The following is a 27462-nucleotide window of genomic DNA, read 5'->3' as shown; positions in this document are numbered from 1 at the left end:
AAAACCTTCTTCCTGGCAGAAAATGAGCCTTGCAGGTTGCTGGTATAAGAAGCCGCTTAAGAGGGTGGTGGAAACAGGGAGGCTTCATTTCTGCATCCTGTCATTTTGTAAGGTAAAATGTTCACAGACTAGAATTTTTGAGTTATGGCTCTTAACTTTCTTTCTGTGCTGCAGTATCTCAGGCTGTCCTTGATGGATCAGCTGCTCTGATTCCTCCTGGTGACCAGGAAGCTGTCCGAAGTGTCCCTTTCTACCCGGTGGCTCCTCAACCTATGGGTCCAGGACCTGGCTTTACACCTCCAGGATTTTCCACTACCTATGGTGCTGAGCCACCACCACCACTGTATTTAGGATCAGCACTGCCACCAGGAGGGCCACCACAAGAAACTGAGCCACGGTCAGAAGATCAGCCAAACATGGAAACAGGTCAGGGTTCTTAGTAAACAGCTTTCTGCCCTTCCAAGGGGGATGAAGTATTTTGGGGAACAATACAAAATACAGCAGTACTTAGAGAATAAGTCAAAGTTTGAGTAGTAAAACATAAAGCCACCATGTGATAGTACAGAAACATCTGGGGAAAGTTACAGAGGTCATACTGCTTGTTTGGTTTAGTTTAAGAATGAGTCAGCCTCAGCAGATGATGGTTTAGACCCAAACAGATCATCACTGAGTGCACTGGGATCTAGTCTAGGTTGCAAGGGTTGTGACTGGAGCCTCTGGGCACCAGCTTCTAGGATTCTGCTGAAGTTTAATCCTGTGACAGCAGACCCTGCCTACCAGGGTGGGCAGAAGCTGTTTTAGAGGTGTGAAAAGCCTTACATTTTGAGGGTGGTTGCATCCCTCATCCTGCTCTGACCTGCATTTGGAGCAAACATCACAGCCATGCAGGAGAACAGAAAACTCAAAGCAGCTGTAGTTGCCATTCTTTAAAAGCCTCTTTCTAGCACAAAATTCAGAACTAGGGGAAGTTTGGCCTTAAAATTGGGGGTTTAGGGGCTTTTTTGAGGCTGTCTTGGTTGTTATGTGTCTCCTAACATGATGTAATTTGGTTTTGAAGGGATGCAGAGGATGGCCCTGGAGTCTCCGTCACAAGGCTCCTTCCCTGAGCAGCGAGAGGAGGACTTCTATGGCAGGATGGCCAGCATGGTACCTCTATTTCACACATTCTTCAGCTGTCAGCTGCATTGCACATCTTTGCAAACACAAGAATGTATTTGGGCTCTCTCTTTGCTCTTCAGTGAGACTCGAAGCTTAGTCTTCCTTTTGCCTTCAATAGAATAAATAACAAAGAACTAAGAGGAGAATTTTATCCATAACTTTCTTCTCTAAAAGGAAAGATTTTTCTTTGAAAGGGGGAGAGGGGAATATCAGGCTGCTGTCTGAGAACTTGCAATTTCTTTCTCTTCCCTGCCTTCCTCTCCCACGTTGCAGACTGATTCTTCATAGCCAGAAGAACTTAGAGAGTACATCAGCAAATGAGGCAAGCAAGGCCCTGAAGAGCAGCTATGTGACTGAGTTTTAAAAGCACAGTGTTGGCTTCTGCTTGCTCAGGAGTGGAAGCGTGGAAGGTGTTTATTAAAATCCCAACTTCCTTTTTAGTATATCTAGTATCTTCACTGTTTAAATGGCACTGAAGTTGGTATCACCTTGGAAGTTAGTCTCCTGAAGTGACAATTGTTTGAAAGGAGTCATCAGCCCAATCTAGTTGAAAATGATACTGTGATACTATGTCCTTGCTCACTGAAGGAGGGTTGGACTAGATGACCTTTAAAGGTCTCTTCTAACCTAAAGCATTCTCTGATTCTGTGATACAAACATTTTTAACAGGGATACATTTGGCAACTGATAAAGGATATGGAGACTTGTGAACTAGAAATTCATAGAATCAATAAGGTTGGAAAAGACCTCAAAGATCATCAAGTCCAACCTGTCACCCACCCCCCTAATGCCTGGAGAAGGGGAGGCTCAGGGGAGACCTTCTTGCTGTCTACAACTACCTGAAGGGAGGTTGTAGCCAGGTGGGGGTTGGTCTCTTCTCCCAGGCAAGCAGCACCAGAACAAGAGGACACAGTCTCAAGCTGTGCCAGGGGAGGTTTAGGCTGGAGGTGAGGAGAAAGTTCTTCACATAGAGTGATTAGCCATTGGAATGTGCTGCCCAGGGAAGTGGTGGAGTCACCCTCCCTGGAGGTGTTCAGAAATGATTTGCCATGGCACTTGAAAGCCATGGTTTAGTAGTCATGAGGTGTGGGGTGACAAGTTGGACTTGATGATCTTACTTACAGAAGAAACAGGGATTGGATGTTTTGTGTTATTTTATGCTAGGATTGCTTTATGAACATTAGGAGAACAACTTGATGCTGGAGGAGAAAAGAAAATGCAGCAACCACTGCCTTGATGTAGCATATTTATCTCTTTCCTCTTGTGGGCTGGTTAACCTGCACAGCAGTGTCCTGATGTAACTCTTTTAATGGACCAGTTCCATCATAGTGCAATTAACTTGGCCAGGCTTCTCCTCTTTTTCTGTACCTCCTACATGCCACAGGAGATGCAAGGACCCAAATAACCAGTTTGGGTATCTTGAATTGTGTGGGGATTCTTGATAAAAGTGAATGTTGTGCAACTATTTAGCTGCTTGCTTATTATGCATGTCCTGGCTTTATATCTAACCAGGCACCAGGACGAAGATCCAGATCTGCATCTCAGTCTTCAGCACCTCTGGTATGCCATGAGCAGGCTTCTTTCATTCACTAAATCTTTATTCTTTATTTATGGTTGGTTTTCTTTGTTTGGTTTTTTTTTTTCCCCTTTTTAAATGCTTTTGTATCTCTTCCTATTACTAACTTTGCAAAGAAGGAACTTGTTTAGCAAGATGAAAGGTAAATCCATCACTCCAGCAGTAACAGCTTCATGCTTTCCTGTGTGTTTGTAATCTAGGGCTATGGGCAAAGGTCCAGGACGACTTCAGAGTCCTCTGCTCATTCTGTGGGACGGGAGAGATCCAACTCTGCAGCAAAGCAGCCCTCTCCTCCTCCCTCTGTTCCTGCAGGGAAAGAGAATAAAAAAGAAGCTAAAAAGGAAGCAGCACCTAGGAAGGTAACATTTCTAAGAAAGGTGTCTGTGGGGTGCTTGTGGGAACTTCTGGCCCAGGTATTGATTTGAGAGGGCCTGACTAAACTGTCTCAGTCTGGTGGGTGCAACTTTGGGCTCAGAGTCGGAGTCTCTAAGAGAAAATTAATTGTTGCATGAATGTTTCTTTTAGCTTGCCTGTAAAGACAGTGGTGAGAGAATTAACTGAACAGATGAATTGCTTTTCAGACTGGTGCAAACTGGCTTCGCTGGTTGATGGGGAAGAAGAATGAAGCTCACCTTCCAGATGACAAGAACAAATCAGTAAGGCCCCAAATCACAAAAGTCTTGATATATCATTTTATTTGCTTCAGGCAGTGATAGGGCTGGGGGGAATGGAGCAAAACTAGAAGTGAGTAGATTCAGATTGGGTGTTAGGAAGAAGTTCTTCCTCATGAGGGTGATGAGACACTGGCACTGGTTACCCAGGGAGGTGGTAGAAGCCTCATCCCTGGAGGCTTTTAAGGCCAGGCTGGATGTGGCTGTGAGCAACCTTCTCTAGTGTGAGGTATCCCTGTCCATGGCAGGGGGCTTGGAACTGGCTGATCCTTGAGGTCCCTTCCAGCCCTGACAATTCTATGAAAAGGTTTTCCTGGATGGCAAATGAATATTGTTTTGACAAGCAGAGAAATAAGTAAAGCTTTAAAGATTATGCTTATTTCAACTCTGACTTGCAAAAACAAGTTAGAGCTATTTCTTTTTGGTCTTAACCACTTTGAACTTCTGGTCTTTGACTGTCATGTTCTTGCAGATTGTTTGGGATGAGCAGAAGCAACGCTGGGTCAATCTGGATGAACCAGAAGAAGAGGTAAAAATCTGAGTGCTCATTTCTCCAAGTGCAAAGCTAAAATCTGTGCTAGCAAACAATTGTCTGTAATCTGCTACTGGCTCTGCAGAGCTGCCCTTGTGCTCAGTTTGGATTAAAGGGAGCAACATTTTGAAACTAATAAACAAGTTGCATGTTCTCAGCCTGCATCTTTATGGAGCCCTTTTTATCTTCAGCTGCTGGTGTGGATCCAGCACCTGCAGTTGAATTTACAAGGGAATTTGCTTTGAACTTAGTTCAGTGTATCTCTTCATAGAGGTTGCTATCATCTAGATAATTGCTTAATTGAGTTGTTGCAAGCAGAAGATGGGGGGAGAGGGGGAAGGTAGGAAGAGTCTGTAGTTTTTGAAGGACAATGCATTGTATAGCAAGGCAAGTCACTCATCCTGTCCATCCTTCTCAATCAAGCATCTGTCTCAAAACAAGAACCACTGCCACAAATGTTTTCTTTCAGAGTGAGTGTGGGTGGCTTGTAGAAATGTCCTGACATTAGTTAGCAGGTGGAAGGTGAGGTCTGTCTATATGCCCAGTTTTGAGTGCTCTGGAAAAGGCAAGGAGAAGTCAGATGGATACTTGGTTTAAAATTCCTGGTCAGTGATGTGGTTGGATGTTATTTTGATCTTCTTGCAGAGTAAGCCTCCACCACCACCTCCAACAGGATTTCCTAAAGTTCCTCAGACTGCTCCACCTGGACCTGGAGGTGGACCTGGAGGTGGACCAGGAGGCCCACCTGGTGCCCCTGTCAACATCTTCTCCAGAAGAGCAGGTAAGAGGTGACACTGGTGCTTGAAGCATGGAACACTTAAATTTTCTATTGCATAAAATGTGAAGGTGGAAGTCTTAGCTTCTCTGGAGTTGTCTGGGAGCAGTTGGCAGCTCAGTGTTATCATGGAGCTGTCTGTTGCGTTCTCTGCTTGTGTCTACCTTTCTGAACCGTGATTGCTGTCACAAGTGTGTTGTGACTTGGCTATTATTGGTGGTATCCCTAGAGCATTATTTTCTGATGCTGGTTTTAACCAGCAAACTGTTCAAACAGACATGGAGATGAGGCTCACTTCTCTAATGCCTGGCTTTTCCTCTTTCAGCTGGAAGCAGAGCCCGTTACGTGGATGTCCTGAATCCAGGTGGAACCAAGTCAAGTGGTGCTCTCCCCGCACCAACAGACCTGTTTGCCCCCTTGGCACCAATGCCAGTTCCTGCAAATGTGTTTGTTCCAAACTCAGGTGTGTCATGAATGAATAAGGACATGAGGAGGAGGTTGTGTGGTTGTCTGAGTCGCTTTTGACACTGGATGTGTTGTGTTATGTAGCCTCCAGTGGCCGTTTTATAATGCTCAATCTCATTAACTACAGTTGGATTTAGAAGCAGAATCAGTCTGGGAAGTGCAATAAAACAAATGAGTTTGTAAAGCCCAGCTCTGCATGCTGCCAACAAAGGGATTTGGTGTGGGATTTTGGGCCTTTTCTCTCCCCCTTGCAGAGTGGCTAGGCTTTCCAAATAGCAGAATGTGAGCTTTAGTGTATTCCTGTGCTGCTCAGTACCTCATGCTCACTTCTGACATCTGTACCTGGTCCCAGGATTGCTGTTTGCAAAAGAAAGGGCTAGGTCTTACCTGCACACTTCCTTCCCATCTCTCTTCTTTGTTTGCTTTCACTATATGCTGTGTTGCACCAAAGTTACCTGTATGCATCTATATATCCATCTGCATCTCCCACTTGTAGGAAGACTGGGGCATCATGAGACAAGATACTGCCCTCTTTAAATTACCTTTTTCTTGGGAGAAAATCAGTATTATAGAAACCCTGTTCTGCTGATGTCTCTGCTTCTTGTTCTTTAGAATCAAACACCCTGGCACGGCATGGTTTTGACTAAATCCCATTTCCTTTGTAGTTCCAGGGGAATCCCAGCCACTGGAAGGCAGTGGTGCAGCAGAGCACACACCAGCTGCAAATCAACCCAACACAGACCCTGCTGCAGCTGTTGAACCAGAGGTGGGTTAGGAAAAGTGGCTTGGATTTTGAATCAGAAATTGGAACTGTAAACCCTCTCATGATCCCAAAGAGGATTTCCACAGCCACTGTACCTACAAGGCATGTTGGTGTACAACATTGTAGTTAAAGAAGGCAAATGCAAGTGAAACAATGGGAAGCCCGTGGAAAGTTGTTGTCTAGTTTGACAGCTGCAGGTTCTTTGGGTGCAGTCTGTCAGGGAAGGGAGCAAGGACACAGGAGTCACCATGCGTTTATGTTTCACCTGGCTCCATGTATGGTGCTGTTTTGTTTCATTTGCATCAGTCTAGCAGAAATACAAAGTAGCATCATAACTAAGCTAAACAGAAGTGCATTGTTTTTATTCTTTAGTATTTAAACCCTGCAATCCTTCCTCCTGGATCTGGCCTTCCCGTGGCTAACCCCGATGGCTCCCAGTCAGGCGAGGTAAGGCTTGATACAAAGTGGTTAACTAATGACACTTGCAGCGTATTTAAACTGTCAATTTATAGTGGACTTGACATGGGCCATCTCAAACAACAAGTAGCTGGTTCAGATGCTGCTGAGTAGCCAAGATGCAATTATATGGCTGGATGTTAGGAAGAAGCTCTTTATAGAAAGAGTGATTGGCCATTGGGATGTGCTGCCCAGGGAGGTGGTGGAGTCACCATCCCTGGAGGTGTTTAGGAAGAGACTGGATGGGGCGCTTGGTGCCATGGTTTAGCTGATTAGATGGTGTTGGGTGATAGGTTGGACTTGATGATCTCAAAGGTCTTTTCCAACCTGGTTTATTCTATTCTGTTCTGGAAAGACCTCTCTAGCCTGTCCAAGGAGCTCAGCCTCAGTGAGCTCTACACCCTGTGGTGTGATCTCCTTTTCCTGCACAAGCAGATTTCTACAAGCCTTTTTCAGCGTACAATATCAGGAGCAACTCCAGGATCTGTTCTTGCCTCCATGCATGCATATAATTCCACTAATGTGCAAGACACAGCAAGGAGTGCAGATTGCTACGTGCCAGGCAGAGTAACACGGCCTCTGTCCCTACTAAATGTTTTCTGTAGCTCCATAATTTTCATGCTTTTTAAGAAGCCCTTTTGATTTAAACTAACTTCCGGCCGGACGTTTGGTTTAAGCTTGATTTTTTTTGTGGTGTTTTTTTAACTTGAGGTTGGTTTAACCTTTTGGCAGTGAAACTTTGCAAATGAAAATGAAAGGACTGGAAGCTTGGGGCAGTGACATGCATGACGACTTCTTTTTATTTGTGTTCTTTTTTTTTTGTTGTTGTATTTGTGTGTTCTTGCTGTTTTGTAGCTTTCGCGCTCTAGTTCAATGAGTTCATTATCACGTGAAGTCAGCCAGCATTTTAATCAGGTACATGTGGCTGGCCATTCTCATTCCTCTTCACTTGATTTACCTTTTTCCTCCCCTTCTTTATTTTGCATCTGCTCAAACACTTACTAATGCTACCTTTTAGTCATTCTTTTCCCCCCCTGCCCCTCTTCTCATTCCACAGAAGTAACATCATCATGATGTAGTGTTCCTTTTAACACTCAAACAGGGACTTCAGAGTTCCTTTGTTTATCAAAGTGCATGTAATCCAGGCATGCTTTTTCTTTATGTTCATGTTCCTGAGAGATTCACTTAATAATTTTGATCACCTCTTTCCTGGGATACCAAAGTCATTTAACTGTAAACGATCAGAAACCAAACAAACTCCTAAAGGGGAAAAAAAAGCCTCTCGCAAGCGAAACTTTGTCATTCTACCGCTGCCAGTCTCAAATCAGTAAAGCCACAGCCTGTTTCATCTGCAAAAGCCCCTGTAGGAATTAAAGGAATGCTTCATCTCTGCTGTATGTTCCACTACTGGGGGTCACCCTAACAGGGTGACACAAAACTTTCTGGTATTTCTTAGTCGAGACGTAGAATGTTTAGTTGGGGGCAAGTCCTGAGGTCTACTAACAAGAGCAGAAGGTACTAATTCAGTGAAGCCACACTGGTGTCTTGTTTTGGTTTTGCATGCTTTGGATTTTCAGAGCTGTTTCCAGTTGGTGCATGTGCCTTTTGTTTTGCCAGTTCCTACATTGAACAGTACTCTGAAAGATGTGGATGCAAACCATGCCAGCACCTCTTGCAGTCGTTACAATATGCTGCGCTGTCCATATTGTTGGCATTGTTCCTGTGAATATTTGGCTCTGTGTGACTAAGCACACCACTTCTGAGAGGCAGTGGAGCTCTGCAGTTGCTAACTGAAGTGTGTTCTACTTTCCAGCCTGCCGCTGTGCCACCCTCGGGGGGACCTGCAGCAGGAGCAGTACCATTCTACAATCCCTCGCAATTTGCACAAGTGAGTGAAGGCCTTGTCTTGACTTTGCACAAAGCTGTTGAGCAAACCTAGGGGTTTATGTTTTATTACCTCAGTCTGGGCTGTTGCATGTAGGCTGTTAGATGTATCACAGTATAACTAAGGTTGGAAAGGATCTTGAGGATCATCGAGTCCAACCCATGAACACAGACCCCATGACTAAACCATGGCACCGAGTGCCACGTCCAATCTCCTCTTGAACACCTCCAGGGACGGTGACTCCACCACCTGCCTGGGCAGCCTGTTCCAATGACGAACAACTCGCTTGGTGAAGAACTTCCTCCTCACCTCGAGTCTAAACCTCCCCTGGCACAGCTTGAGACTGTGTCCCCTGGTGCTGGTTGCCTGGGAGAAGAGACCAACCCCTTCCTGGCTACAACCACCTTTCAGGTAGTTGTAGAGGGCAATGAGGTCACCCCTGAGCCTCCTCTTCTCCAGGCTAAAGAATCCCAGCTTCCTCAGCCTGTCCTCACAGGGCTGTGCTCAAGGCCTCTCCCCAGCCTTGTTGCCCTTCTCTGGACACGTTCAAGTGTTTCGATGTCCTTCTTAAACTGAGGGGCCCAGAACTGGACACAGTACTCAAGGTGTGGCCTAACCAATGCAGAGTACAGGGGCAGTATGACCTCCCTGCTCCTGCTGGCCACACTGTTCCTAATGCAGGCCAGGGTGCCATTGGCCCTCTTGGCCCCCTGGGCACACTGCTGGCTCATGTTTAGACAGTTGTCGATCAGCACCCCCAGGTCCCTCTCTGTTTGGGAGCTCTCAGCCACTCTGACCCCAGCCTGTAGCTCTGCATGGGATTGCCGTTGCCAAAGTGCAGCACTTGGCACTTGGACTTGTTGAATGCCATCCCATTGGACTCCATCCATCTGTCCAGTTGGTCGAGGTCCCTCTGCAGAGCCTTTCTACCCTCTAACTGACTAACATCTGCTCCTAACTTGGTGTCATCTGCAAACTTGCTGATGACTGACTCGACCCCCTCATCCAGATCATCAATGAAGATGTTCAAGAGGATGGTATACAGAGACCTGGCTAGCACCTGGTTAACAGGTTTAGGTTCAAAACTTTGTTGCCAACTTTTGTCTTGCCTCCAGTGGGACACTTACACGGAAGTGAGGTACAAGTTATTCCTGGGGAGGTTCTGATTGGACTTCAGAAGACATTTTTTTTTCCCCATGGGAACAGTTAAACATTAGAATAATCTCACAAGGGAAGCAGTGGATTCCCCTGCATTGGGTAGTTTGAAGACTCAGTTTGACAGGGTGCTGGGCAAGTTCATTTAAACTACACTAGCACCTAGAAAGGTTGGACCAGATGATCCTTCAGGTTCCTTCCAACCTGGCTGTGTGTGGGGGCCGAGTCTGGCTGTGTGTGACCATTAATCTCTGTTTTGCTTTTCCAGTCTCCTGCAGTCACTGGAAGTTCAAGATTGGGAAGAATTGGACAGAGGAAGTACCCTACGTTGAAGTAGAATGCAAGGACTTTGTACTTGGAGGTCTGAGGATGCAAAGAGCTGTTCAATCTTACAGGATGTGGTATCAGTACTGCAGTTGACATAACAGAAATTTAATGATGGGTGATTTATTTTGTTTTCCCATGGGTCTCCCTGCCTGCACCTCATCTACTCAAATCATTACCAAACATGAAATCTAGGTAATTTTTCCTGTTTAAAAAAGCCCTGGCTAGTAATAGCTCTGCTGTGGTAAAGCATAGACGTGAGGGAGGAGATAGTCGCTGTCTGTTACAAAAACTCGGTGTAAATTGCGTTGGCAATTTATTCCTGATGTTTATTTTAAACCTTTTAGGGAGACCTTGAAAGAGACAGTTTCAGGGGATTTCTAAAGGCTGCTCCCCTCCCAGTGGGGGCAGGGGAAAAAAAAACAACCAAGTCCACATTGTAACATAACACTCTGTGGCCTTAAGAGGACCATGCACAATTGTGATGCTTAGCAAAGAGGACTGGAATGAGAGATGTTCCTCTGGGAGATGCCTGGCGTTGGTTTGTTCCCTGAAGGGGAGGGAGGGAGGGAGCCACAGCTCATCCAAATAAATTGACCTATATCAAATGAAAACTGTGACTGTAATCTAATACTAACTTGATTGGATCTTACCTAGTCTGTATGTAGTTTGTGGTTTAGACTACTTGTAAAGCAAACTGTATAGTCTGGCAGAAGCTCCTGTACCATAGCCAATGCTGTACTATTCGACGAGTGAGTGTTCTTTTAAGTGCAATACGGTTCCTTGCTTTCTCTCAAGCTGCTGGCACTGTACAGCTAAGGTGATAACAGCTTGAAAGTTGTTTTGTATCGTTTTCCTTCCTGTTGAGTGCCAGAATCAGCATAATAACTCTCTCTTCTTGAATTTCCATGGCTGAAATAACCAAGGTCTTAAATAGCTAACAGCTGGATTTTCAGACACGCTCAGAGTAGACAGATTTAGACCTCCCCCGATGGACTTCGAAGGAAAATATCTCCTTGGGTTTAACGTAGGAAACCTTGAGAACCATGCTGAGCAGCGCTGATGTTCACTGAAGGATCTGAATTGCCTGCAAAGAGAGAGAAATAAACCTTTTAAAAAATATTTATTAACTCATTAGGCCAGGTTTGGTTTGGAACTTGCCACCAAAACTCTCTTGATTTGTTCGGGGTTTTGTTTTTTATCCCTACTTGAATTTTCTGCCCGGGGGAGTAGAAATAACCTGAATGTGAAATTGCCACTGTGGGTCCCTGACTGTTCTGGGTGTTTTGGGATGGGTTTTTCCTTGTCCTGGATAATGCCACCTTTCTGAGGTCTTGAGAGCCTTACGTACGTCCTAAAAGGTTTGTATGTAGCTGAAGGAAAACGCTGGGCTGGGGTGGGGTGGGGGAGGGAGGATTAGAAACCTTTCCATACTTGATTCCAGAGGTGGTCAGCAGCAGTCGATGTGGTTTACTTTTCTGCTAGTTCAAACCCAGTCAGGCACTTGGCTTTCCTCTCGTCCAGCCAGGCTGCTGATTGTTTTCTCCTTTCAGTAGAGACTGCCAAACAAACTTAAGTCAAGACGGCTTCCTTTGAGCTGGGAGCGGCTATCTTTCCTAAGTGTAAGATTTGACACTGTAAATTCTTAAATAAAATATTTTGCGCTCTGGAGCACTTTCACACTTTGCTACTTCTCGTGGTTATTGCTTCAGGGGAGGGGGTTGAAGGGACTTCTCCTCTGCCTTTGGAAGTAATCCGTTTGAAGGAAGGGAGATGGAGAGTGATGGCTCGCACCCCAGGGGTGTTCTGTCCTGGAACTGGCATGGTGTTGGAATGGACCTCTGGAGGTAATGTAGTCTGACTGCTCTGCCGAAGCAGGCTTGCCTAGGGTAGGTTGGCTGGGATCATGAAGTCCAGGTGGGTTTTGAAAGTCTCTAGAAAGGGAGATTCCACAACCTCTCCTGAGTGTCCTGCTGCACCCTCACAGCAAAGCAGTTTTTAAGTGAAACCTGCTGTGTTCTAGTTCAGTGGTGGTGTTGCCCCTTGTCCTGTCACTGGGCACCAGTGAGACAAGTCTGCCCCCCACCCTTTACCTCTTGCCCCCCACCCTTTACCTCTTGCCCCCCATCCTTTACCTCTTGCCCCCCACCCTTTACCTCTTGCCCCCCACCCTTTACCTCTTGCCCCCCACCCTTTACCTCTTGCTGAGCAGTGAGAAGATTCCCCTCTCAGGCTGCTCTTCTCCAGACTCAACAGAGGCAGTATTTTATCACTGACTAATAGTAACTTGTTTCTGTCCAACCTAAATCTACCCTGCTCCCGTTTCAAAGTGAAACAGAGGGGCAGAACCGCCTCTCGACCTGCTGGCCCTGCTGCTTTTTGATTTAGCCCAAGATGTGAGTTGCCTTCTGGGCTCCAAGTGCGTGTTTCTGGCTCATGTGCTTCCAGCTTCTTGTCCACCAGCACCACCTCCTCCTTTTCTGCAGGCCTGCTCTCAGTTTCTTTGTGATATTATGGTCTCCATGCTGTGTATCTCCGCTGGAACGCTCACTCTTCACGCTGTACGCTTAACGTCAGCAATGTGAAGGGTGAAATGTTTTATACCGCTCCTTTAAGTGCCGCCGTAACCATCACTGGATGGTGACGGGCGCGGTCCTCCAGCCGCCAGGGGCCGCTGCCCGCCGCCTGCAGGGTGGGCCCAGCGTCTGTCGCCCGCCGTTGCCACGGGCCGCGCCGACCCAGGGGCGCGCAGCGGGGCCGGGGCTGGAGCTGGGGCCGGGGCTGAAGCGGCCTCTACCGCCCGCCGGGCCGGGCTGGGCCGGGACGGCTGCCGGGTCTGCGTCCGAGGAGGTCCCGTGGGGACAAAGGTGGCTGGAGCCGGTGTGGTCCTGCCCGCAGCAGCGGGTGAAGCGCTACCGAGGCCAGCGCAGCGGAGCCAGCCTTCGCCGGGCGGCAGCGAGCCCCGCGGGCCGGGAGGTCAGTGCTGAGCGCGGCGGGGGGCGGCGGCGCCTGCCCGCGGCCCTGGTCGTTGTCTGGAGCTGGCGCCGCCGCCGTTAGGGTCGTGGTGGCGAGGAGGGCCGGCGTGAGGGGCTGCAGAAACCATCCCTGTCCGCTGAGACACGGAGGTGTGAGGGGCTGCAGAAACCATCCCTGTCCGCTGAGACACGGAGGTGTGAGGGGCTGCAGAAACCATCCCTGTCCGCTGAGACACGGAGGTGTGAGGGGCTGCAGAAACCATCCCTGTCCGCTGAGACACGGAGGTGTGAGGGGCTGCGGAAGCCATCCCTGTCCGCTGAGACACGGAGGTGTGAGGGGCTGCAGAAACCATCCCTGTCCGCTGAGACACGGAGGTGTGAGGGGCTGCAGAAACCATCCCTGTCCGCTGAGACACGGAGGTGTGAGGGGCTGCAGAAACCATCCCTGTCCGCTGAGACACGGAGGTGTGAGGGGCTGCAGAAACCATCCCTGTCCGCTGAGACACGGAGGTGTGAGGGGCTGTGGAAGCCATCCCTGTCCGCTGAGACACGGAGGTGTGAGGGGCTGCAGAAACCATCCCTGTCCGCTGAGACACGGAGGTGTGAGGGGCTGTGGAAGCCATCCCTGTCCGCTGAGACACGGAGGTGTGAGGGGCTGCAGAAACCATCCCTGTCCGCTGAGACACGGAGGTGTGAGGGGCTGCGGAAGCCATCCCTGTCCGCTGAGACACGGGGGTGTGAGGGGCTGCGGAAGCCATCCCTGTCCGCTGAGACACGGAGGTGTGAGGGGCTGCGGAAGCCATCCCTGTCCGCTGAGACACGGAGGTGTGAGGGGCTGCGGAAGCCATCCCTCCTGTCCGGTCAGAGCACGGGCGGCTTTCCCTCAGGTACTAAATCATCCTTCCACTGTGCTTTAACGGGATTTGGTGCTTCCAGTATGGAGCTGCACAGTGTGGGAAGTTTGGTTTGCAGTAACTGCAGTGCAATGAGATGCTTCTCCTCCAGGCTGGAGTTTGCTGTGAAGCCAGATTCTGTATCCCTAAAACTAGTCCTCTGATATTCCCTCAGTTTCAGCAGCAGTGGCCAGAGGTTGGTGCTGAACAGGAAGAGGTGGAAGCAATCACCCTGCAGTGGGCTCGGGGGAGAAGCTGAGACCACTGGAAATTTCCTGGCCTCTGGCACTGAGTGCTGTGGGCAGACTGGAGGTTGTGACTCAGTGCACAGCAAGGAGAACAAGCTGTGATTTATGTGCAGTTTTAATCTCCTTTTATGCTGACAGAGTACACAACCTTGTTTTAAAGATGTCTGTACACAGCTGTGATGCTGACAGCAGCAAGGAGGTCAAGCCACAGCTCTGCTCCTGGGGAAGAAAAAGGAGAGCAATGTTGGTTTTTTAACAAGGTCACATTAAGGTTTGATTTGTGTCAGAGGGAGGTCCTGTGAGGAGCTTGCTTTCTGGGTGAGGAGCAGAGTTTGCAGCTCAATAACTGTTCACATGTTTCTCTTGGGGAAATCCAGGGCTCCTACCTCTCAGAGTTCTGCAGACAATGCATCTGCCCACACATACACCTGCTCTTCATCCTCAACCAAAGACTGAGCTGTCTTCAGGTTCCATGTCCTTCTGGCTTGGTTGAAGCCCTATGAAGCTACAGGGTAAGCAAAGGAAGGAAGCAATGCTGTGAGGAACTTCTAAGGAGCGGTGTCCATAGCTGGTACCCAGAGGAAAATGACAACTCCAAATGGGTTCCCCCTGCACGCGGGGACGTGCGTTACTCGGAGCATGGAGGGTGGAGCAGTCCAGGACCTGCACGCCAAGAAAGCTGGTAAAGCACTTAAGAAGGAGGCTGGAGGCAATGGGCTGCTTACCTTTGAAGATCCTCCAAGGGTAGGCACCTCTTTAAATGAAGCCTTAAAGCTTCTACCAGGTGAACTCAAGGCTAACATGAAAATTAAATCCATCACTCCAAGGCCTCCTCGGAAACCCCGGCTGGAGCGTGCTGCCTCTTTGGATGAGAAGAGCTGGAGGAGGTGGAGGCGCTTCAGAACCAGCCAGGAGAGCCTGACTGATCCCAACGAGACAAGTTCCTCCAATGGCTCTCTGCAGGAAGCGTCCCTCAGCCCTCCCGTCAGGGGCAGGGCGAGCCCCTGGCAGCAGTGCTGCCAGCAGAATTCCTTGCACGGCGGCTCGGCGGATGCCTCGGAAGCCAGTCCCACGGGCAAGAGCAGGGGAGCAGGCGGCTCTGAGCTGGGGAAACGAGCTTCTGAGCTCTCCAGTGCCTTTGGTGGCCTTCTGCGGGGAAAGGCATTCGCAGGCGGCAAGCCCCGGCTGGCCCAAATACTGCCAGCTCGACCTCTGCCCCCCCTGGAGCTCAATGTGGCCTCTCACACGCTGAGGACGGCTAATAGGATTGACTCAGATTGTGTGGATTACCAACAGTATTCTCAGCACAAGTTTGGGAGGGTGAGCAGCAGCCTGAGCGATACCAGGCTGCATGGCAACGGCATGGTCTGCGACAGCTGCTCCACAGACTCCATGAAATCGACGTTTAGCCTCCTCACTCCCATTCGCTCCAAGGATGTCAGAAGCAGGTACGTCCCTCAGCTTCCTGTGGCAGAGTCTGGGGTGTGTTAGCAGGGAGCCAGCTGCTCTGCAGGATCCTGCTGGGCTGAGAAGGGGAGCTGTCAGTAAAGCACAGGAGTCGCTCTGTGTTGTTAACCTCCACGGAGAGTGGAAACTGTGAAGGTGGAGAAGATGAGTGCAGGTACTCTCTGTTTGCTCCCTTTCAGCTGGGCATTGGTTTTCATAAGTGGAAGCTTGATTAGTTGTCAGCTTGCTCACAACATTGAAGTAATCTGGTGTGAAGATGAGGAGGTGTTAGCTGTGCATGGGAAGGAGTTGGGAAAGCTATTCTCTTTTACATCTGGAAATACACTGGGCTTGAATTGAAATGTTTAGTGTCAGGAGTCACAGAATGGTTTGGGTCAGAGGAGACCTTAAAGAACTTAGTTCCAACTCCTCTGCCACGGGCAGGGACACCTCCTGCTGGACCAGGCCCCATCCAACCTGGCTTTGAACACTTCCAGGCTTGGAACCTCCACAGCCTCTCTAGGCAGTGTGTTCCTGTGCCTCACCACCCTCATGGGGAGGAATTTCTTCTCTGGCTCCTGGCAAGATGAAATGATGTTCTGTGAACTGCTCCAGTCTCCCACAGGAGGTCTGCCCCAGCTTCCCCAGGAGCCTTTTGAGGAAGAGTGTGATTCCACTCAGATCTCAGCAGTTTCTCCTAGAGTGACCCTGACCTCCTACTCTGGTTGTTCATTTGTCATCATTTGTAGTTGTTTAAATGATTGATTAGAGGGATCTGAGGCACAGGCACTGCAACAATCATGATTGATAACCCTGCAGGTGAGGAAGCAGGTTAAAAGGCAAAGGACACTGAGTACTCAGCTAAAGGTTGCACATTTCAGACACACAACAGCCTGGCAAGACCTTGAGGGCTAAATCTGATCTTGATCCCAAAAGTGGGAGTCAGTGGCACAGGGGAAATAATTCTGAGACAAATGCAAGTTCCTGCCTGTAAGACAGCCCCAAGGGCAGATTGTTACTTGTGTGCCATGAGAGATTTTCTTTCACTTCCTTCTGTGGAGCTGCTGGAGTCCTCTGGGTGTGTTGCAGAGTGTCTCCTGGCATCGCAGTGGCATCGTTCTTTGCAGAGCTTAAGCAAGACTAGAAATGCTTACCCAACTTGGAGCCCTTCTGCCCGTCCCCCTTGGGTTTATAAACAGTGTGGAGAGGCAGAAGGTTGGGGCAGATCTGTCCTTTCCCTGTGTGATCCCTCTGATTCCAGACTCAATAAATCATTTGTTCAAAAGCTAATTTGAGGAGCTGAACTGCAGGCAGAGTGTGAGTTTGAGTCCTTGTAGGAGCAGAACAATGGGAATGACAGAGCTGTTTGCATGTGTGAAGTAAACTGAGCTGCTGCAGGATGCTCAACCATCAAAGTCGTCTCCTCATTTTGTGTCTGTGCTGAGTACTGGGTGGGGGGGGACTGAAGGCTTTGAGTGGCTCCAGTCTTGCTGTCACAGAACCTGTGCAGCATCAGTGTCACCATCAGAGCTGTGTTCCAAGTGTGGAAAGGCCAGGTTCTGACAAGAATTCTGTTTTGCTGCATATGATCCATGAACCTTTAAGGGTTGGAGCTCTATAAGGAACTTTAGGCAAGCAGAGAAATACATCACAGAACCCCAGAACGTTAGGGGTTGGAAGGGACCTTGAAACATCATCTAGTGCAACCCCCCTGCCAGAGCAGGATCACCTGGAGCAGGTCACACAGGATACACATTTAGCATGTAAATGCTGAATGCCATTTTCTCGAGCTAAAAGTATGTGCCTGATCAACTCAAGTGCTACAAGTCACCATTCCAACTGTTACTCCCTTTCCTTAGATGCTCCTTTACTGCTCTTCTGTCCACAGAAGCTATTTGGAAGGCAGCCTTCTGGCAAGTGGTGCCTTACTGGGAGCAGAAGAACTTAGCAGATATTTCCCTGATCGGACTGTTGGAATTTTTGTGGCCACCTGGAACATGCAAGGTCAGAAGGTATGTGCACAGAAGTCTCCCCAAGGCCTTTTGCCAGTGGTAAAGCTCCCCCCCCAGCTTTACTGCAAGGACTGGTGTGATGTGCTGCTGCTGCACAGAAGTCTCCCCAGGCCTTTTGCCAGTGGTAAAGCTCCTCCCAGCTTTACTGCAAGGACTGGTGTGATGTGCTGCTGCTGCACAGAAGTCTCCCCAAGGCCTTTTGCCAGTGGTAAAGCTCCCCCCCCCAGCTTTACTGCAAGGACTGGTGTGATGTGCTGCTGCTGCACAGAAGTCTCCCCAAGGCCTTTTGCCAGTGACAAAGCTCCCCCCCAGCTTTACTGCAAGGGCTGGTGTGATGTGCTGCTGCTGCACAGAAGTCTCCCCAAGGCCTTTTGCCAGTGACAAAGCTCCCCCCCCAGCTTTCCTGCAAGGACTGGTGTGATGTGCTGCTGCACAGAAGTCTCCCCAAGGCCTTTTGCCAGTGGTAAAGTCCCCCACAGCTTTACTGCAAGGGCTGGTGTGATGTGCTGCTGCTGCACAGAAGTCTCCCCAAGGCCTTTTGCCAGTGGTAAAGTCCCCCACAGCTTTACTGCAAGGGCTGGTGTGATGTGCTGCTGCTGCACAGAAGTCTCCCCAAGGCCTTTTGCCAGTGGTAAAGCTCCCCCCAGCTTTCCTGCAAGGACTGGTGTGATGTGCTGCTGCTGCACAGAAGTCTCCCCAGGCCTTTTGCCAGTGGTAAAGTTCCCCCCAGCTTTACTGCAAGGGCTGGTGTGATGTGCTGCTGCTGCACAGAAGTCTCCCCAAGGCCTTTTGCCAGTGACAAAGCTCCCCCCAGCTTTACTGCAAGGACTGGGATGATGTGCTGCTGTGCCCTGAGATCTTTGTTTATGATTGCTCTTCATCAACTCCATTTCATCATCTTTATATAATTAGAAGCCCCTGTCTCTTGCTTCTTCACCTTAGTGACCCATTGGACTGGGGTTCCTCAGACATTAGGGGTGAAAGCAGTGAGCTTGCTTGTGCCACTCAGGCTTTTTGTGGCATCTCCTTTATGCTCTGTTGCACTTAAAGTCACAGAATCACAGAACTGTTAGGGCTGTAAGGGACCTCAAAGATCATCCAGTTCCAACCCCCCTGCCATGGGCAGGGATGCCTCACACTAGATCAGGTTGCTCAGAGACACATCCAGCTTGGTCTTAAAAACTGCTAGGGATGAGGCTTCCACCACCTGCCTGGGCAGCCTCTTCCAGTGTCTCACCACTCTCATGGGGAAGAGCTTCTTCCTAACATCCAATTTGAATCTCCCTATTTCTATTGTTTTTCCATTCCCCCAGTCCTATCACTCCCTGACACCCTCAAAAGTCCCTCCCCAGCTTTCTTGTAGGCCCCTTGAGATACTGGAAGGCCCCAGTAAGGTCTCATTTTCAGTAAGAAGATAGCTGATACTTCAGGAATCCAGTGGGCTCCCCAGTTCAAGATAGGCAGGGAACTACTGGAGAGAGTCCAGTGGAGGCTACAAAGATGCTGATGGGCCTGGAGCATCTCTGAGGAGGAAAGGCTGAGAGCCCTGGGGCTGTTGAGCTTACAGGTTGGACTTGATGATCTTTGAGGTCTCTTCCAACCTTGGTGATTCTGTGATAATTTAATGTTTATGTCCCTGATAAGGATCACAGCCTCCTGCCTCCATCTTTGCATAGCCTGGGGATTCCAGACTGATTCTAGCAGGTGATTGAGGAGCTGTGCTTGGAGGAACACAAGCAGCCCTTGGGGTGTTCAGTAAATAGCCCACAGGCTTGGCAGAAATCACAGGGAATTCCAAAGATCACAGTGCTGACCTGTGGAATCTGGGATACTGCTGGAGCCACAGCAGTCAAAGCCTGCCTCTGGGAAGGAGAAGTTGTAGTGCTGTCACTTAGCCTGCTTGTTGAAGCCTGAATTGTTTGCATGTGCTGTGGAAGTTGTAGCTTACCCTGGACTTTTCTTGGTCTTTTCTAGTATTGATGATCTGGAGGAGGACATTGAGTCCATCATCAGTAAATTTGCAGAACACACCAAGCTGGGGGCAGGAGTTGATCTGCTGGAGGGTAGAGAGGCTCTGCAGAGGGACCTGGACAGGCTGGACAGATGGGCAGAGGTCAAGGGCAGGAGATTGAACACATCTAAGTGCCAGGTTCTGCACATCAGCCACAACAACCCCATGCAGAGCTACAGGCTGGGGTCAGAGTGGCTGAGAGCAGCCAGGCAGAGAGGGACCTGGGGATGCTGATTGACAGTAGGCTGAACATGAGCCTGCAGTGTGCCCAGGCAGCCAGGAGGGCCAATGGCATCCTGGCCTGCATCAGGAACAGTGTGGCCAGCAGGAGCAGGGAGGTCATTCTGCCCCTGTACACTGCACTGCTTAGGCCACACCTTGAGTCCTGTGTCCAGTTCTGGGCTCCTCAGTTTAGGAAGGAGGTTGACTGCTGGAAGGTGTCCAGAGAAGGGCAACAAAGTTGGTGAGGGGTTTGGAACACAGCCCTGTGAGGAGAGACTGAGGGAGCTGGGGCTGCTTAGCCTGGAGGAGACTCAGGGGAGACCTTATTGCTGTCTACAACTCCCTGAAGGGAGGTTGTAGCCAGGTGGGGGTTGGTCTCTTCTCCCAGGCAACCAGCAGCAGAACAAGAGGACACAGTCTCAGGCTGTGCCAGGGGAGGTTTAGGTTGGATGTTAGGAAGAAGTTCTACACAGAGAGAGTGATTGCCCATGGGAATGTGCTGCCCAGGGAGGTCGTGGAGTCACCACCTGGAGGTGGAGTCACACACTGGAGGTTGTTCAGGAGGAGACTTGATAGGGTGCTTGGTGCCATGGGTTAGTTGATTAGGTGGTGTTGTATTAGTTGATAGGTTGGACAGGATGATCTTGAAGGTCTCTTCCAACCAGGTTTGTTCTATATTCTCTATTCTACATTTTTGCATAGCTAATACTGTGATTTTCCTTTTTTCTTCTAATAATAGGAACTTCCAGCAAACCTGGATGACTTCTTACTACCAACAGATCCTGACTATGCCCAGGACATGTATGTCATTGGGGTTCAGGAAGGCTGTCCAGACAGGTAGCAAAAACAATGTAATGGACCATCCTCTTTTATTGTCAACTAATTACTCTGGGTTTCATTAGTCTGGAAGTAGTCTTCATCATGTTCTTAGTATTTTCACTCAACAGCTCACTTCATTAGGTTGACCTCCATTGCATGAGCATGTGGGGAGATGGTGTTTAGAAGAGAATGCCAGAAAAGTCTGTAAATGGAGAACTTGGTCCTGCTGTCCAGGCAGCTCATAGCAGAACTCTGCTCTGATTTCTGTGAGCTGTCTTCTGGGCTGGCTGTGAGCCATAGCAGCCTCGTGCTCATCAGTGGTGCATTGCTGCAAATTTCAAGTCTGTCCAAGATTGGCCAACCCCAGAGGAGCAGGTTAAAGCCTCCCTGAATCACAGGCTGCTTTGGGTCGGAACAGACCTTTAGAGGTCGACTAGTCCAACCCCTCTGCAGTCAGCAGGGACATCTGCAAACACAGCAGGTGGTTCAGAGGCCCAGGCAGCCTGGCCTGCAATGGTTTCAGGGATGGGACACCTCTCTGGGAAACCTGGGCCACCCTCAGCATCAAAAATTTCTTCCTTCTCTCTAGTCTGAATCTCCTTCTTTTAGTTTCAAACCATCACCCCTTGTCCTGTCACAACAGACCCTGCTTTCTGATCAGCCCCTTTCAGTAACTGATAGGCCACCAGAAGGTCTCCCTGGAGCTTTCTCTTCTCCAGGCTGAGCAACCCCAGCTTTTTCAGTCTGTCCTCACAGCAGCCCTCAGATCATTTTTGTGGCCTCCTCTGCTTTTTCTTAGAGTGTTTTCCCTCAGAGTTGCAGTCACACTGTCTCAGCACCATGCAGAGCTGGCTGCATGGCACATGTGGAGCTGCACATCAAACTGAAGAGCCTCCACTGCAGCATTGCTGTGGCAATGGAGGCACAATGGAGGCAATTGCTGTGGAGGCTCTGCTTACACTTCCTTGGTGTTCTTTATCAGAGAGATCACTCTGTTTTCACCACTGATTCCCTCTCCTGGTTACTGTCTCTGGTGCTGTCCTTGTGGTCCAGCTGTTGTTCTTTCCTGCAGAAGGGAGTGGGAGGTCCGCCTGCAGGAGACGCTGGGCCCTCACTACGTCATGCTCTACTCCGCTGCGCATGGGGTGCTGTACATGTCGGTCTTCATCCGGAGGGACCTCATCTGGTTCTGCTCAGGTGTGTGGCCCCCTGAGAGCTGGAGAGCAGGGAGGTGAAGGGGCTGCTGCAGTCTTGCCTTCTTCTCCAGGGCTGCCCCTTGCCTGACTTCCCTGCTTGCTGTCTCTAAATACTTTGGGGTAAAAGCAGCTTCTTTCTCTCCTTCCAGAAGTGGAGTATGCCACGGTGACAACTCGGATTGTATCCCAGATCAAAACCAAGGGAGCTCTGGGAATCTGCTTCACGTTTTTTGGGACCTCCTTTCTCTTCATCACCTCCCACTTTACATGTGAGACATTTGCAACCTTGTTAGAAGTGTCCTGATTGAGGGAGGAGGAAGAGGGTTGCTTGACAAAGGAGCAGAGGAGCAGGACAGACTGAAGTCAAAGCTCAGGACTGCTGAGCTGAGGGGTTCCTGCCCATGGCAGTGGGGTTGGAACTAAATGATCCTTGAGGTCCCTTCCAGCCCTAACAATTCTGTGATTTTTGAATAGCAAACTTGCAAAAGAGCTGTGCTTAGAAAAGCAAAATGAACTCTGCACAGTTGTATCTCCTTTGCCGTACTTCCTGTCAGTATTCTTCAGTGTGCTTCCTGGGTCGGAGTGTTAACATTTTACATGTGGAAAATGTCTGATGTTCTGTGCTAACCAGAAATGGTGAGTGAGTGAAAATGATGCATCACTGGCAGTGATGGGATTTCTGTCTTTCAGCTGGGGACAGTAAGGTGAATGAGAGGAAACTGGACTACAACAAAACCATTCAAGCCCTTACGCTCCCCAAGAATGTTCCGGACACAAACCCTTATCGGTCCAGTGCCAGTAAGTGAAACCATGCTTGTGTGGGAGCCCAGAAGGGCAGAGCTGCTGCACTGCCTTCCAGCCTACACTAAAGAGAGAAGAAGGGTCCTGATTTGAGATGGCATAACAGGAGACCACAGGCCTTTTGTCTGAGGATGGTTATTACTCACATGATTATTTCCAGTACCTGCAGAGATCCTACAGGAAGGCTGGAGAGGGACTTTTCAGAAGGGTGCCTGGCACTAGGACAAGAGGGAATGGTTTGAAGCTGAGGGGGAGTAGGGTTAGACTGGTCTTAGGAAATTCTACAGTACAAGGGTGGTGGGACTCTGGAATAGGTTGCCCAGGGCAGTTGTGGATGCTCCCTCCCTGGGGGTGTTCAAGGCCAGGCTGGATGAGGCCTTGAGCAGCCACGTCTAGTAGAGAGTAGATGATCTTTGAGGTCCCTTCCAAACTAAGCCATTCTAGGATTCAATGAAGTATAGTATCTCCTGGTAGTAAAAAGGAAAGGATTGATGCCTGTTCCTTGCACATACCTAGCAGCACTTTCAGTAAGCTGTGCATCATACAGCTCTTACCTGGAAAGAATTGAGTTTCATTTCAATAAGCATGTAGCTGCATCATAAACCTTCATGTTCCTCAAAAGGAGATTCAAGGGAGGAAAGGCTGAGATGCCTTTTTTGCTGTCAGAACTTTTCAGGCTGTTCACCTTTATGCTGACACTTCTGGCTTCAATTTGCAGGTGATGTCACAACTCGATTCGACGAAGTGTTCTGGTTTGGGGATTTCAACTTCCGACTCAACAAGGACCGGGAGACTGTGGAGTCCATCTTGAACCAGAACCCAGGAACAGATGTGTCCAAGCTACTGGCCTATGACCAACTCACTAGTGAAATGAGCAGGGGTGAGGGGCAGCTGCTTTTCACCTTAGCCACCAAGAGCAAAGATATCTACACACAGAAATCATTGCAGCCAAATCCCTGTTTCCTGGAGGCCTCTCCTGCTTTCTCTTAAGGTCCCTCAAAAAGGAAGTCAGCTGGTGTCAAATACAGTGGGGGTCTGTACCAGGGACATTTTGCTGTAGTTAGTGTAAGCTCCCAAGTAATTTCCTGCTTTTTCATCTGACTCCTCTATTAACTGGGCAGGATTCCTCCACAGTGCCTTGGACACTTAGATGTAACTAGCATTTGCAGAACATCATGAGCTTCAGTGGAAAGAGATGTGCATGCACCAAGTGTTCTTGGTTTCAGTAGCCACTAACTAAACAGCCACTGACTCCTTTTTATCCTCACTGTGTAAGAACTCGAGCTTGCTGCCTTGCTGGAGCCCAAGCCCAGGTTTTTCTAGTCATGTATGTACATGGCTGTTGTTTCTAGCCAGCATAAGTTAAACAGTGATGAATAAAAGCAGAAAGTGTGCTGGGTTCTTAGAAGGGAGGGATTTGGGTTTCATGCTGTTTTCCCCTCCCCTTGCAGGCTCTATTTTCAAAGGATTCCAGGAGGCTGACATTCACTTCCGTCCTTCTTACAAGTTTGACATAGGAAAGGACAGCTACGACACCACCTCCAAACAAAGGACTCCTTCCTACACGGTAAGGGATGCTCTAGAGCAGCTTGCTGCTGAGGGCTGCTCAGCCTGATGGCTGCCTCCACAGGGGGTCCTCACCTCTGAGAAATAGCTGCCTTCCAGAGCTGGGTTGTGTGAGAGAACACCATGCTGAGATTTGTTGCTTAAAGGCAGTGGGTGTGTGAAACTGGTTTGGAAGAAAGGATCTGTGAGCACAGGGAGAGTTTGGCACAGGCTGCTAATCTCATTTTCCTTGCATTACATCCTGGGCAGTGTGTTCTGCCCTGTGCTCAGAGCTGGGCACAGAATACAGAATTAACCAGGTTGGAAAAGACCTCAGAGATCATCAAGTCCAACCTATCACCCAACACCATTTAATCAACTAAACCATGGCACCAAGTGCCTCATTCAGGCTTATTTCAAACACTTCCAGTGATGGTGACTCCACCACCTCCCTGGGCAGCACATTCCAACAGCAAATCACTCTTTCTGTGAAGAATTCCTTCCTAACATCCAGCCTAAACCTCCCCTGGTGCAGCTTGAGACTGTGTCCTCTTGTTCTGGTGCTGCTTGCCTGGGAGAAGAGACCAACCCCCTCCTGGCTACAACCACCCCTCAGGTAGCTGTAGAGAGCAGTAAGGTCTCCCCTGAGCCTCCTCTTCTCCAGGCTAAACAACCCTAGCTCCCTCAGCCTCTCCTCACATGGCTTGTGCTTCAAACCCCTCCCCAGCTTTGTTGCCCTTCTCTGGACACATTCGAGCAGCTCAACAGAGCTGCTCCTGGGATCAGACTCCCATTCACCATGGCTGCATCCCTGTCCTAGATACTGAATTTTGCTGACTGGAGCATGAGAAATGAATGGATTTGTCTCTTGTGGAGCAGTGCTTCTTGCCAGGGTGGGTGTGCAAAGGGAGTTCCCTCAGTCTCCCCCATCTCTCTGCCCCCCAGGATCGAGTGGTGTACCGCAGTCGGTACAAAGATGACATCCAGGCTGTCAGGTACTCCTCCTGTCCCGGCATCAAAACCTCCGACCACCGGCCCGTCTTCGCCCTCTTCCGTGTCAGAGTGAGGCCTGGCAGAGACAAGTGAGTACCTGCTTCTCCCACCCTCTCTGCCTGCACATGCTCCAGTCCTCCTGCTTGGAGTTTGTCCTCTCAGGACAGTCCCTGAAATAGTTTATCCTGCGTAGCTGTCTGCAGCCTGTTTGGTTTTTACCCAGTGTATGCTCTCTAAAATATCTTAGGATGGTAGAGGTTGGAAGGGATCTCTGGAGATCACAGAATCAAGAGGTAAGAGGTTGGAAGGGATCTCTGGAGATCACAGAATCAGAGAATGTTAAGAGGTTGGAAGGGATCTCTGGAGATCACAGAATCAGAGAATGTTAAGAGGTTGGAAGGGATCTCTAGAGATCACAGAATCCAAGTTAAAAGGTTGGAAGGGAACTCTGGAGATCACAGAATCAAGAGGTTGGAAGGGATCTCTGGAGATCACAGAATCAGACAATAAGAGGTTGGAAGGGATCTCTGGAGATCACAGAATCAGACAATGTTAAGAGGTTGGAAGGGATCTCTGGACATCACAGAATCAGACAATATTAAGAGGTTGGAAGGGATCTCTGGAGATCACAGAATCAAGAGTTAAGAGGTTGGAAGGGATCTCTGGAGATTACAGAATCAGACAATATTAAGAGGTTGGAAGGGATCTCTGGAGATCACAGAATCAGACAATGTTAAGAGGTTGGAAGGGATCTCTAGAGATCACAGAATCAGGCAATGTTAGGGGTTGGAAGGGACCTCTAGAGATGAAATCCAACCCCCCTGCCAGAGCAGGATCCCCTAGAGCAAGCCACACAGGAATGCATCCAGGTTTCAGAAGCCTCCAGAGGAGGAGACTCTACAACCCCTGTCACCTCAGTGGTGAGAGCAGTAAGAAAGCTTAAACCTTGCACTTCATACCTGAAATCCCAGCTGCCAGGCCCCCAACTCCTCCTTAAAAACCCCTTGTTGCTGTGAAGAGTTTACCTGTTTTCTCCCACAGCAGTATCTGAATGCCTTTAGAAAGCAAAAATTAGGTTTCTGGCCCTAGTTGGGGATTACTGGGCAAAGCAGCAGGTTCTTGTGCCCTGCTCTCACTGCTTGTGTTTGTGTTGTAGCATTCCACTTGCTGCAGGGCAGTTTGACAGAGAACTCTATTTAATTGGAATAAAGAGACGGATTACAAGGGAGCTTCAGAAGCGGCGTGAGCAAAAGGACCAAAGATCCAGCAGCATCTGTAGCATTTCCTGAGCTGAGGACTCTGCTTGTGTTGGAGGTGCCCCCCAGAAGAGGATTTCAGGCCATGGCAAACTCTGCAGGGAATTGTCTGCTTAAGAACCTCCAGCAGTTGCTGTGGCTTGTGAAGAATGTCTTAAACCTCAGCCTGGATTCATCTGCATAAGCTAATCCATGTAGCTCAAGTGCTTCTGCTGAAGAGAGTGGAGTCACTTATTTAGGACATCCATCCCAACAGATGTAAGTGGATTTAATTTTAACTATGCTATCTTTGGAAGCAATCAGATGCAGTCTCTTGGTTCTAAGGTGACTCCAGCCAGGGGACACAGCTTCTGGAAGTGGCATGATTGGGGACCCGAGCAAAGCCTGCAGAAAGGTGAACCTTTTTGTCTGTCTCTTTGGTTTGGTTTGCTTATGTATGTTGTGGGGTTGTTTTCTTCCTTACCTGTAGCCAAGTGTTCAGTACTGTGTAAAATGTGTAACAGGGAGGAGCTAGGGGACCTTCAGCAGCTTTGTGCAAGGATGGTGCTCCCATGTTGGGGCTTTCCTTGGTCCTCTACAGCGAGCTCTGTGTGAATGTACTACTGTGTGTTGGAAGTGTAGGAACATTGCCTTTCAAGAATTACTTTACAGGCCTTCTGTTGCTAAGGGGGTAAATGTTCATCTCTCACACCGTGTGTTTGGCTGTTGAGACTGTTTGAAACAATCCCTTCCTTAACTCACCCACCCTCCCCAGGGGTGGTAAAATACCACCTGCCTTCAGCAGCAGGACACTGGAGCTGGGAATAACGGTCCAAGTCCAGCCACTGTGTAATGCTTCACCAAAGTGAGCACTAGGGAAGTATGCAGAGACACTGCAGCACATCAGCTCAATTCCATTACCTCTGATGATAGAGAATTCCTTTGGGCTTTATTTTCCCAATTCAATCAACTGTGAGTACTTTGCTGTTTTTAAAGTAGTATCATCCTAAGGCTAAACATACTACAGGGACCAGTGTGGCACTGGGAAAATGTCAAGTACAGCTGAATACTTAGAAACTCTTCATGGGCACAGATTGGCTGGATCTTTAATCACCTTAGTATACAAGCCACAGTGCAAACTCTGAGGAAGTGCTGCTAACTATGCAACCTGTCCACGACAGAGCTTCTGTTCTGCGGTACAAACGTTTCTGGCACTGACCTGTCTGTAGCCATCAGGTATTTGGATTTCCTTTCTTTTTAAAGGAATTGAAAATAAACCAATAAATTAATGCAATACCTGACATGA

The 27462-nt window shown here is 49.0% G+C and overlaps 2 protein-coding genes across 7 annotated transcripts in view; both read left to right on the top strand.

Annotated features, from left to right (window-relative positions):
• The window catches only part of SEC16A (SEC16 homolog A, endoplasmic reticulum export factor), a 38017-nt gene extending 26577 nt beyond the window's left edge, over positions 1-11440 (top strand). For 3 of the 5 annotated variants that reach the window (XM_068155895.1, XM_068155892.1, XM_068155889.1), the window contains 13 exons: positions 175-426; positions 1058-1146; positions 2671-2718; positions 2935-3093; positions 3316-3390; positions 3878-3934; positions 4583-4718; positions 5038-5175; positions 5843-5943; positions 6313-6387; positions 7252-7311; positions 8210-8284; positions 9705-11440. In XM_068155895.1, coding sequence (XP_068011996.1) covers positions 175-426; positions 1058-1146; positions 2671-2718; positions 2935-3093; positions 3316-3390; positions 3878-3934; positions 4583-4718; positions 5038-5175; positions 5843-5943; positions 6313-6387; positions 7252-7311; positions 8210-8284; positions 9705-9773 — 1334 coding nt within the window. In that variant the 3' untranslated portion in view covers positions 9774-11440. The remainder of the gene's footprint in view (positions 1-174; positions 427-1057; positions 1147-2670; positions 2719-2934; positions 3094-3315; positions 3391-3877; positions 3935-4582; positions 4719-5037; positions 5176-5842; positions 5944-6312; positions 6388-7251; positions 7312-8209; positions 8285-9704) is intronic. The other 2 variants (XM_068155890.1, XM_068155891.1) reach the window with 2 other exon arrangements.
• Positions 11441-12490: 1050 nt separating this feature from the next.
• Positions 12491-27457, top strand: INPP5E (inositol polyphosphate-5-phosphatase E). Of its 2 annotated transcripts, XM_068155886.1 has the most exons (11): positions 12491-12736; positions 14254-15324; positions 17211-17334; positions 20307-20404; positions 21459-21583; positions 21732-21851; positions 22273-22380; positions 23102-23263; positions 23835-23950; positions 24874-25010; positions 26078-27457. In XM_068155886.1, exons 2-11 carry the CDS (start codon positions 14462-14464, stop codon positions 26208-26210), a joined length of 1986 nt encoding a protein of 661 aa, XP_068011987.1. In that variant the 5' UTR covers positions 12491-12736; positions 14254-14461; the 3' UTR covers positions 26211-27457. The 2 variants fall into 2 exon arrangements, with proteins under 2 accessions (XP_068011987.1, XP_068011988.1); XM_068155887.1 differs by lacking the exon at positions 12491-12736 and having other exon boundaries at positions 14028-15324.
• Positions 27458-27462: the final 5 nt, after the last annotated feature.

Source organism: Melanerpes formicivorus, unplaced genomic scaffold (assembly GCF_026170545.1).
Source record: "Melanerpes formicivorus ecotype bairdi unplaced genomic scaffold, bMelFor1.0.p_v2 SCAF_33, whole genome shotgun sequence".
Classification (NCBI taxonomy): domain Eukaryota; kingdom Metazoa; phylum Chordata; class Aves; order Piciformes; family Picidae; genus Melanerpes; species Melanerpes formicivorus.
This window is presented reverse-complemented; position numbering and strand designations above follow the sequence as displayed.

Excerpts from the sequence above, each read along its gene's own strand:
- INPP5E (XM_068155886.1), top strand. The coding sequence starts at position 14,462 with ATGACAACTCCAAATGGGTTCCCCCTGCACGCGGGGACGTGCGTTACT. Across the intron at positions 15,325-17,210 it reads TCCAAGGATGTCAGAAGCAG|AAGCTATTTGGAAGGCAGCC; the intron begins GTACGTCCCTCA and ends TTCTGTCCACAG. Across the intron at positions 23,264-23,834 it reads CACTAGTGAAATGAGCAGGG|GCTCTATTTTCAAAGGATTC; the intron begins GTGAGGGGCAGC and ends CTCCCCTTGCAG.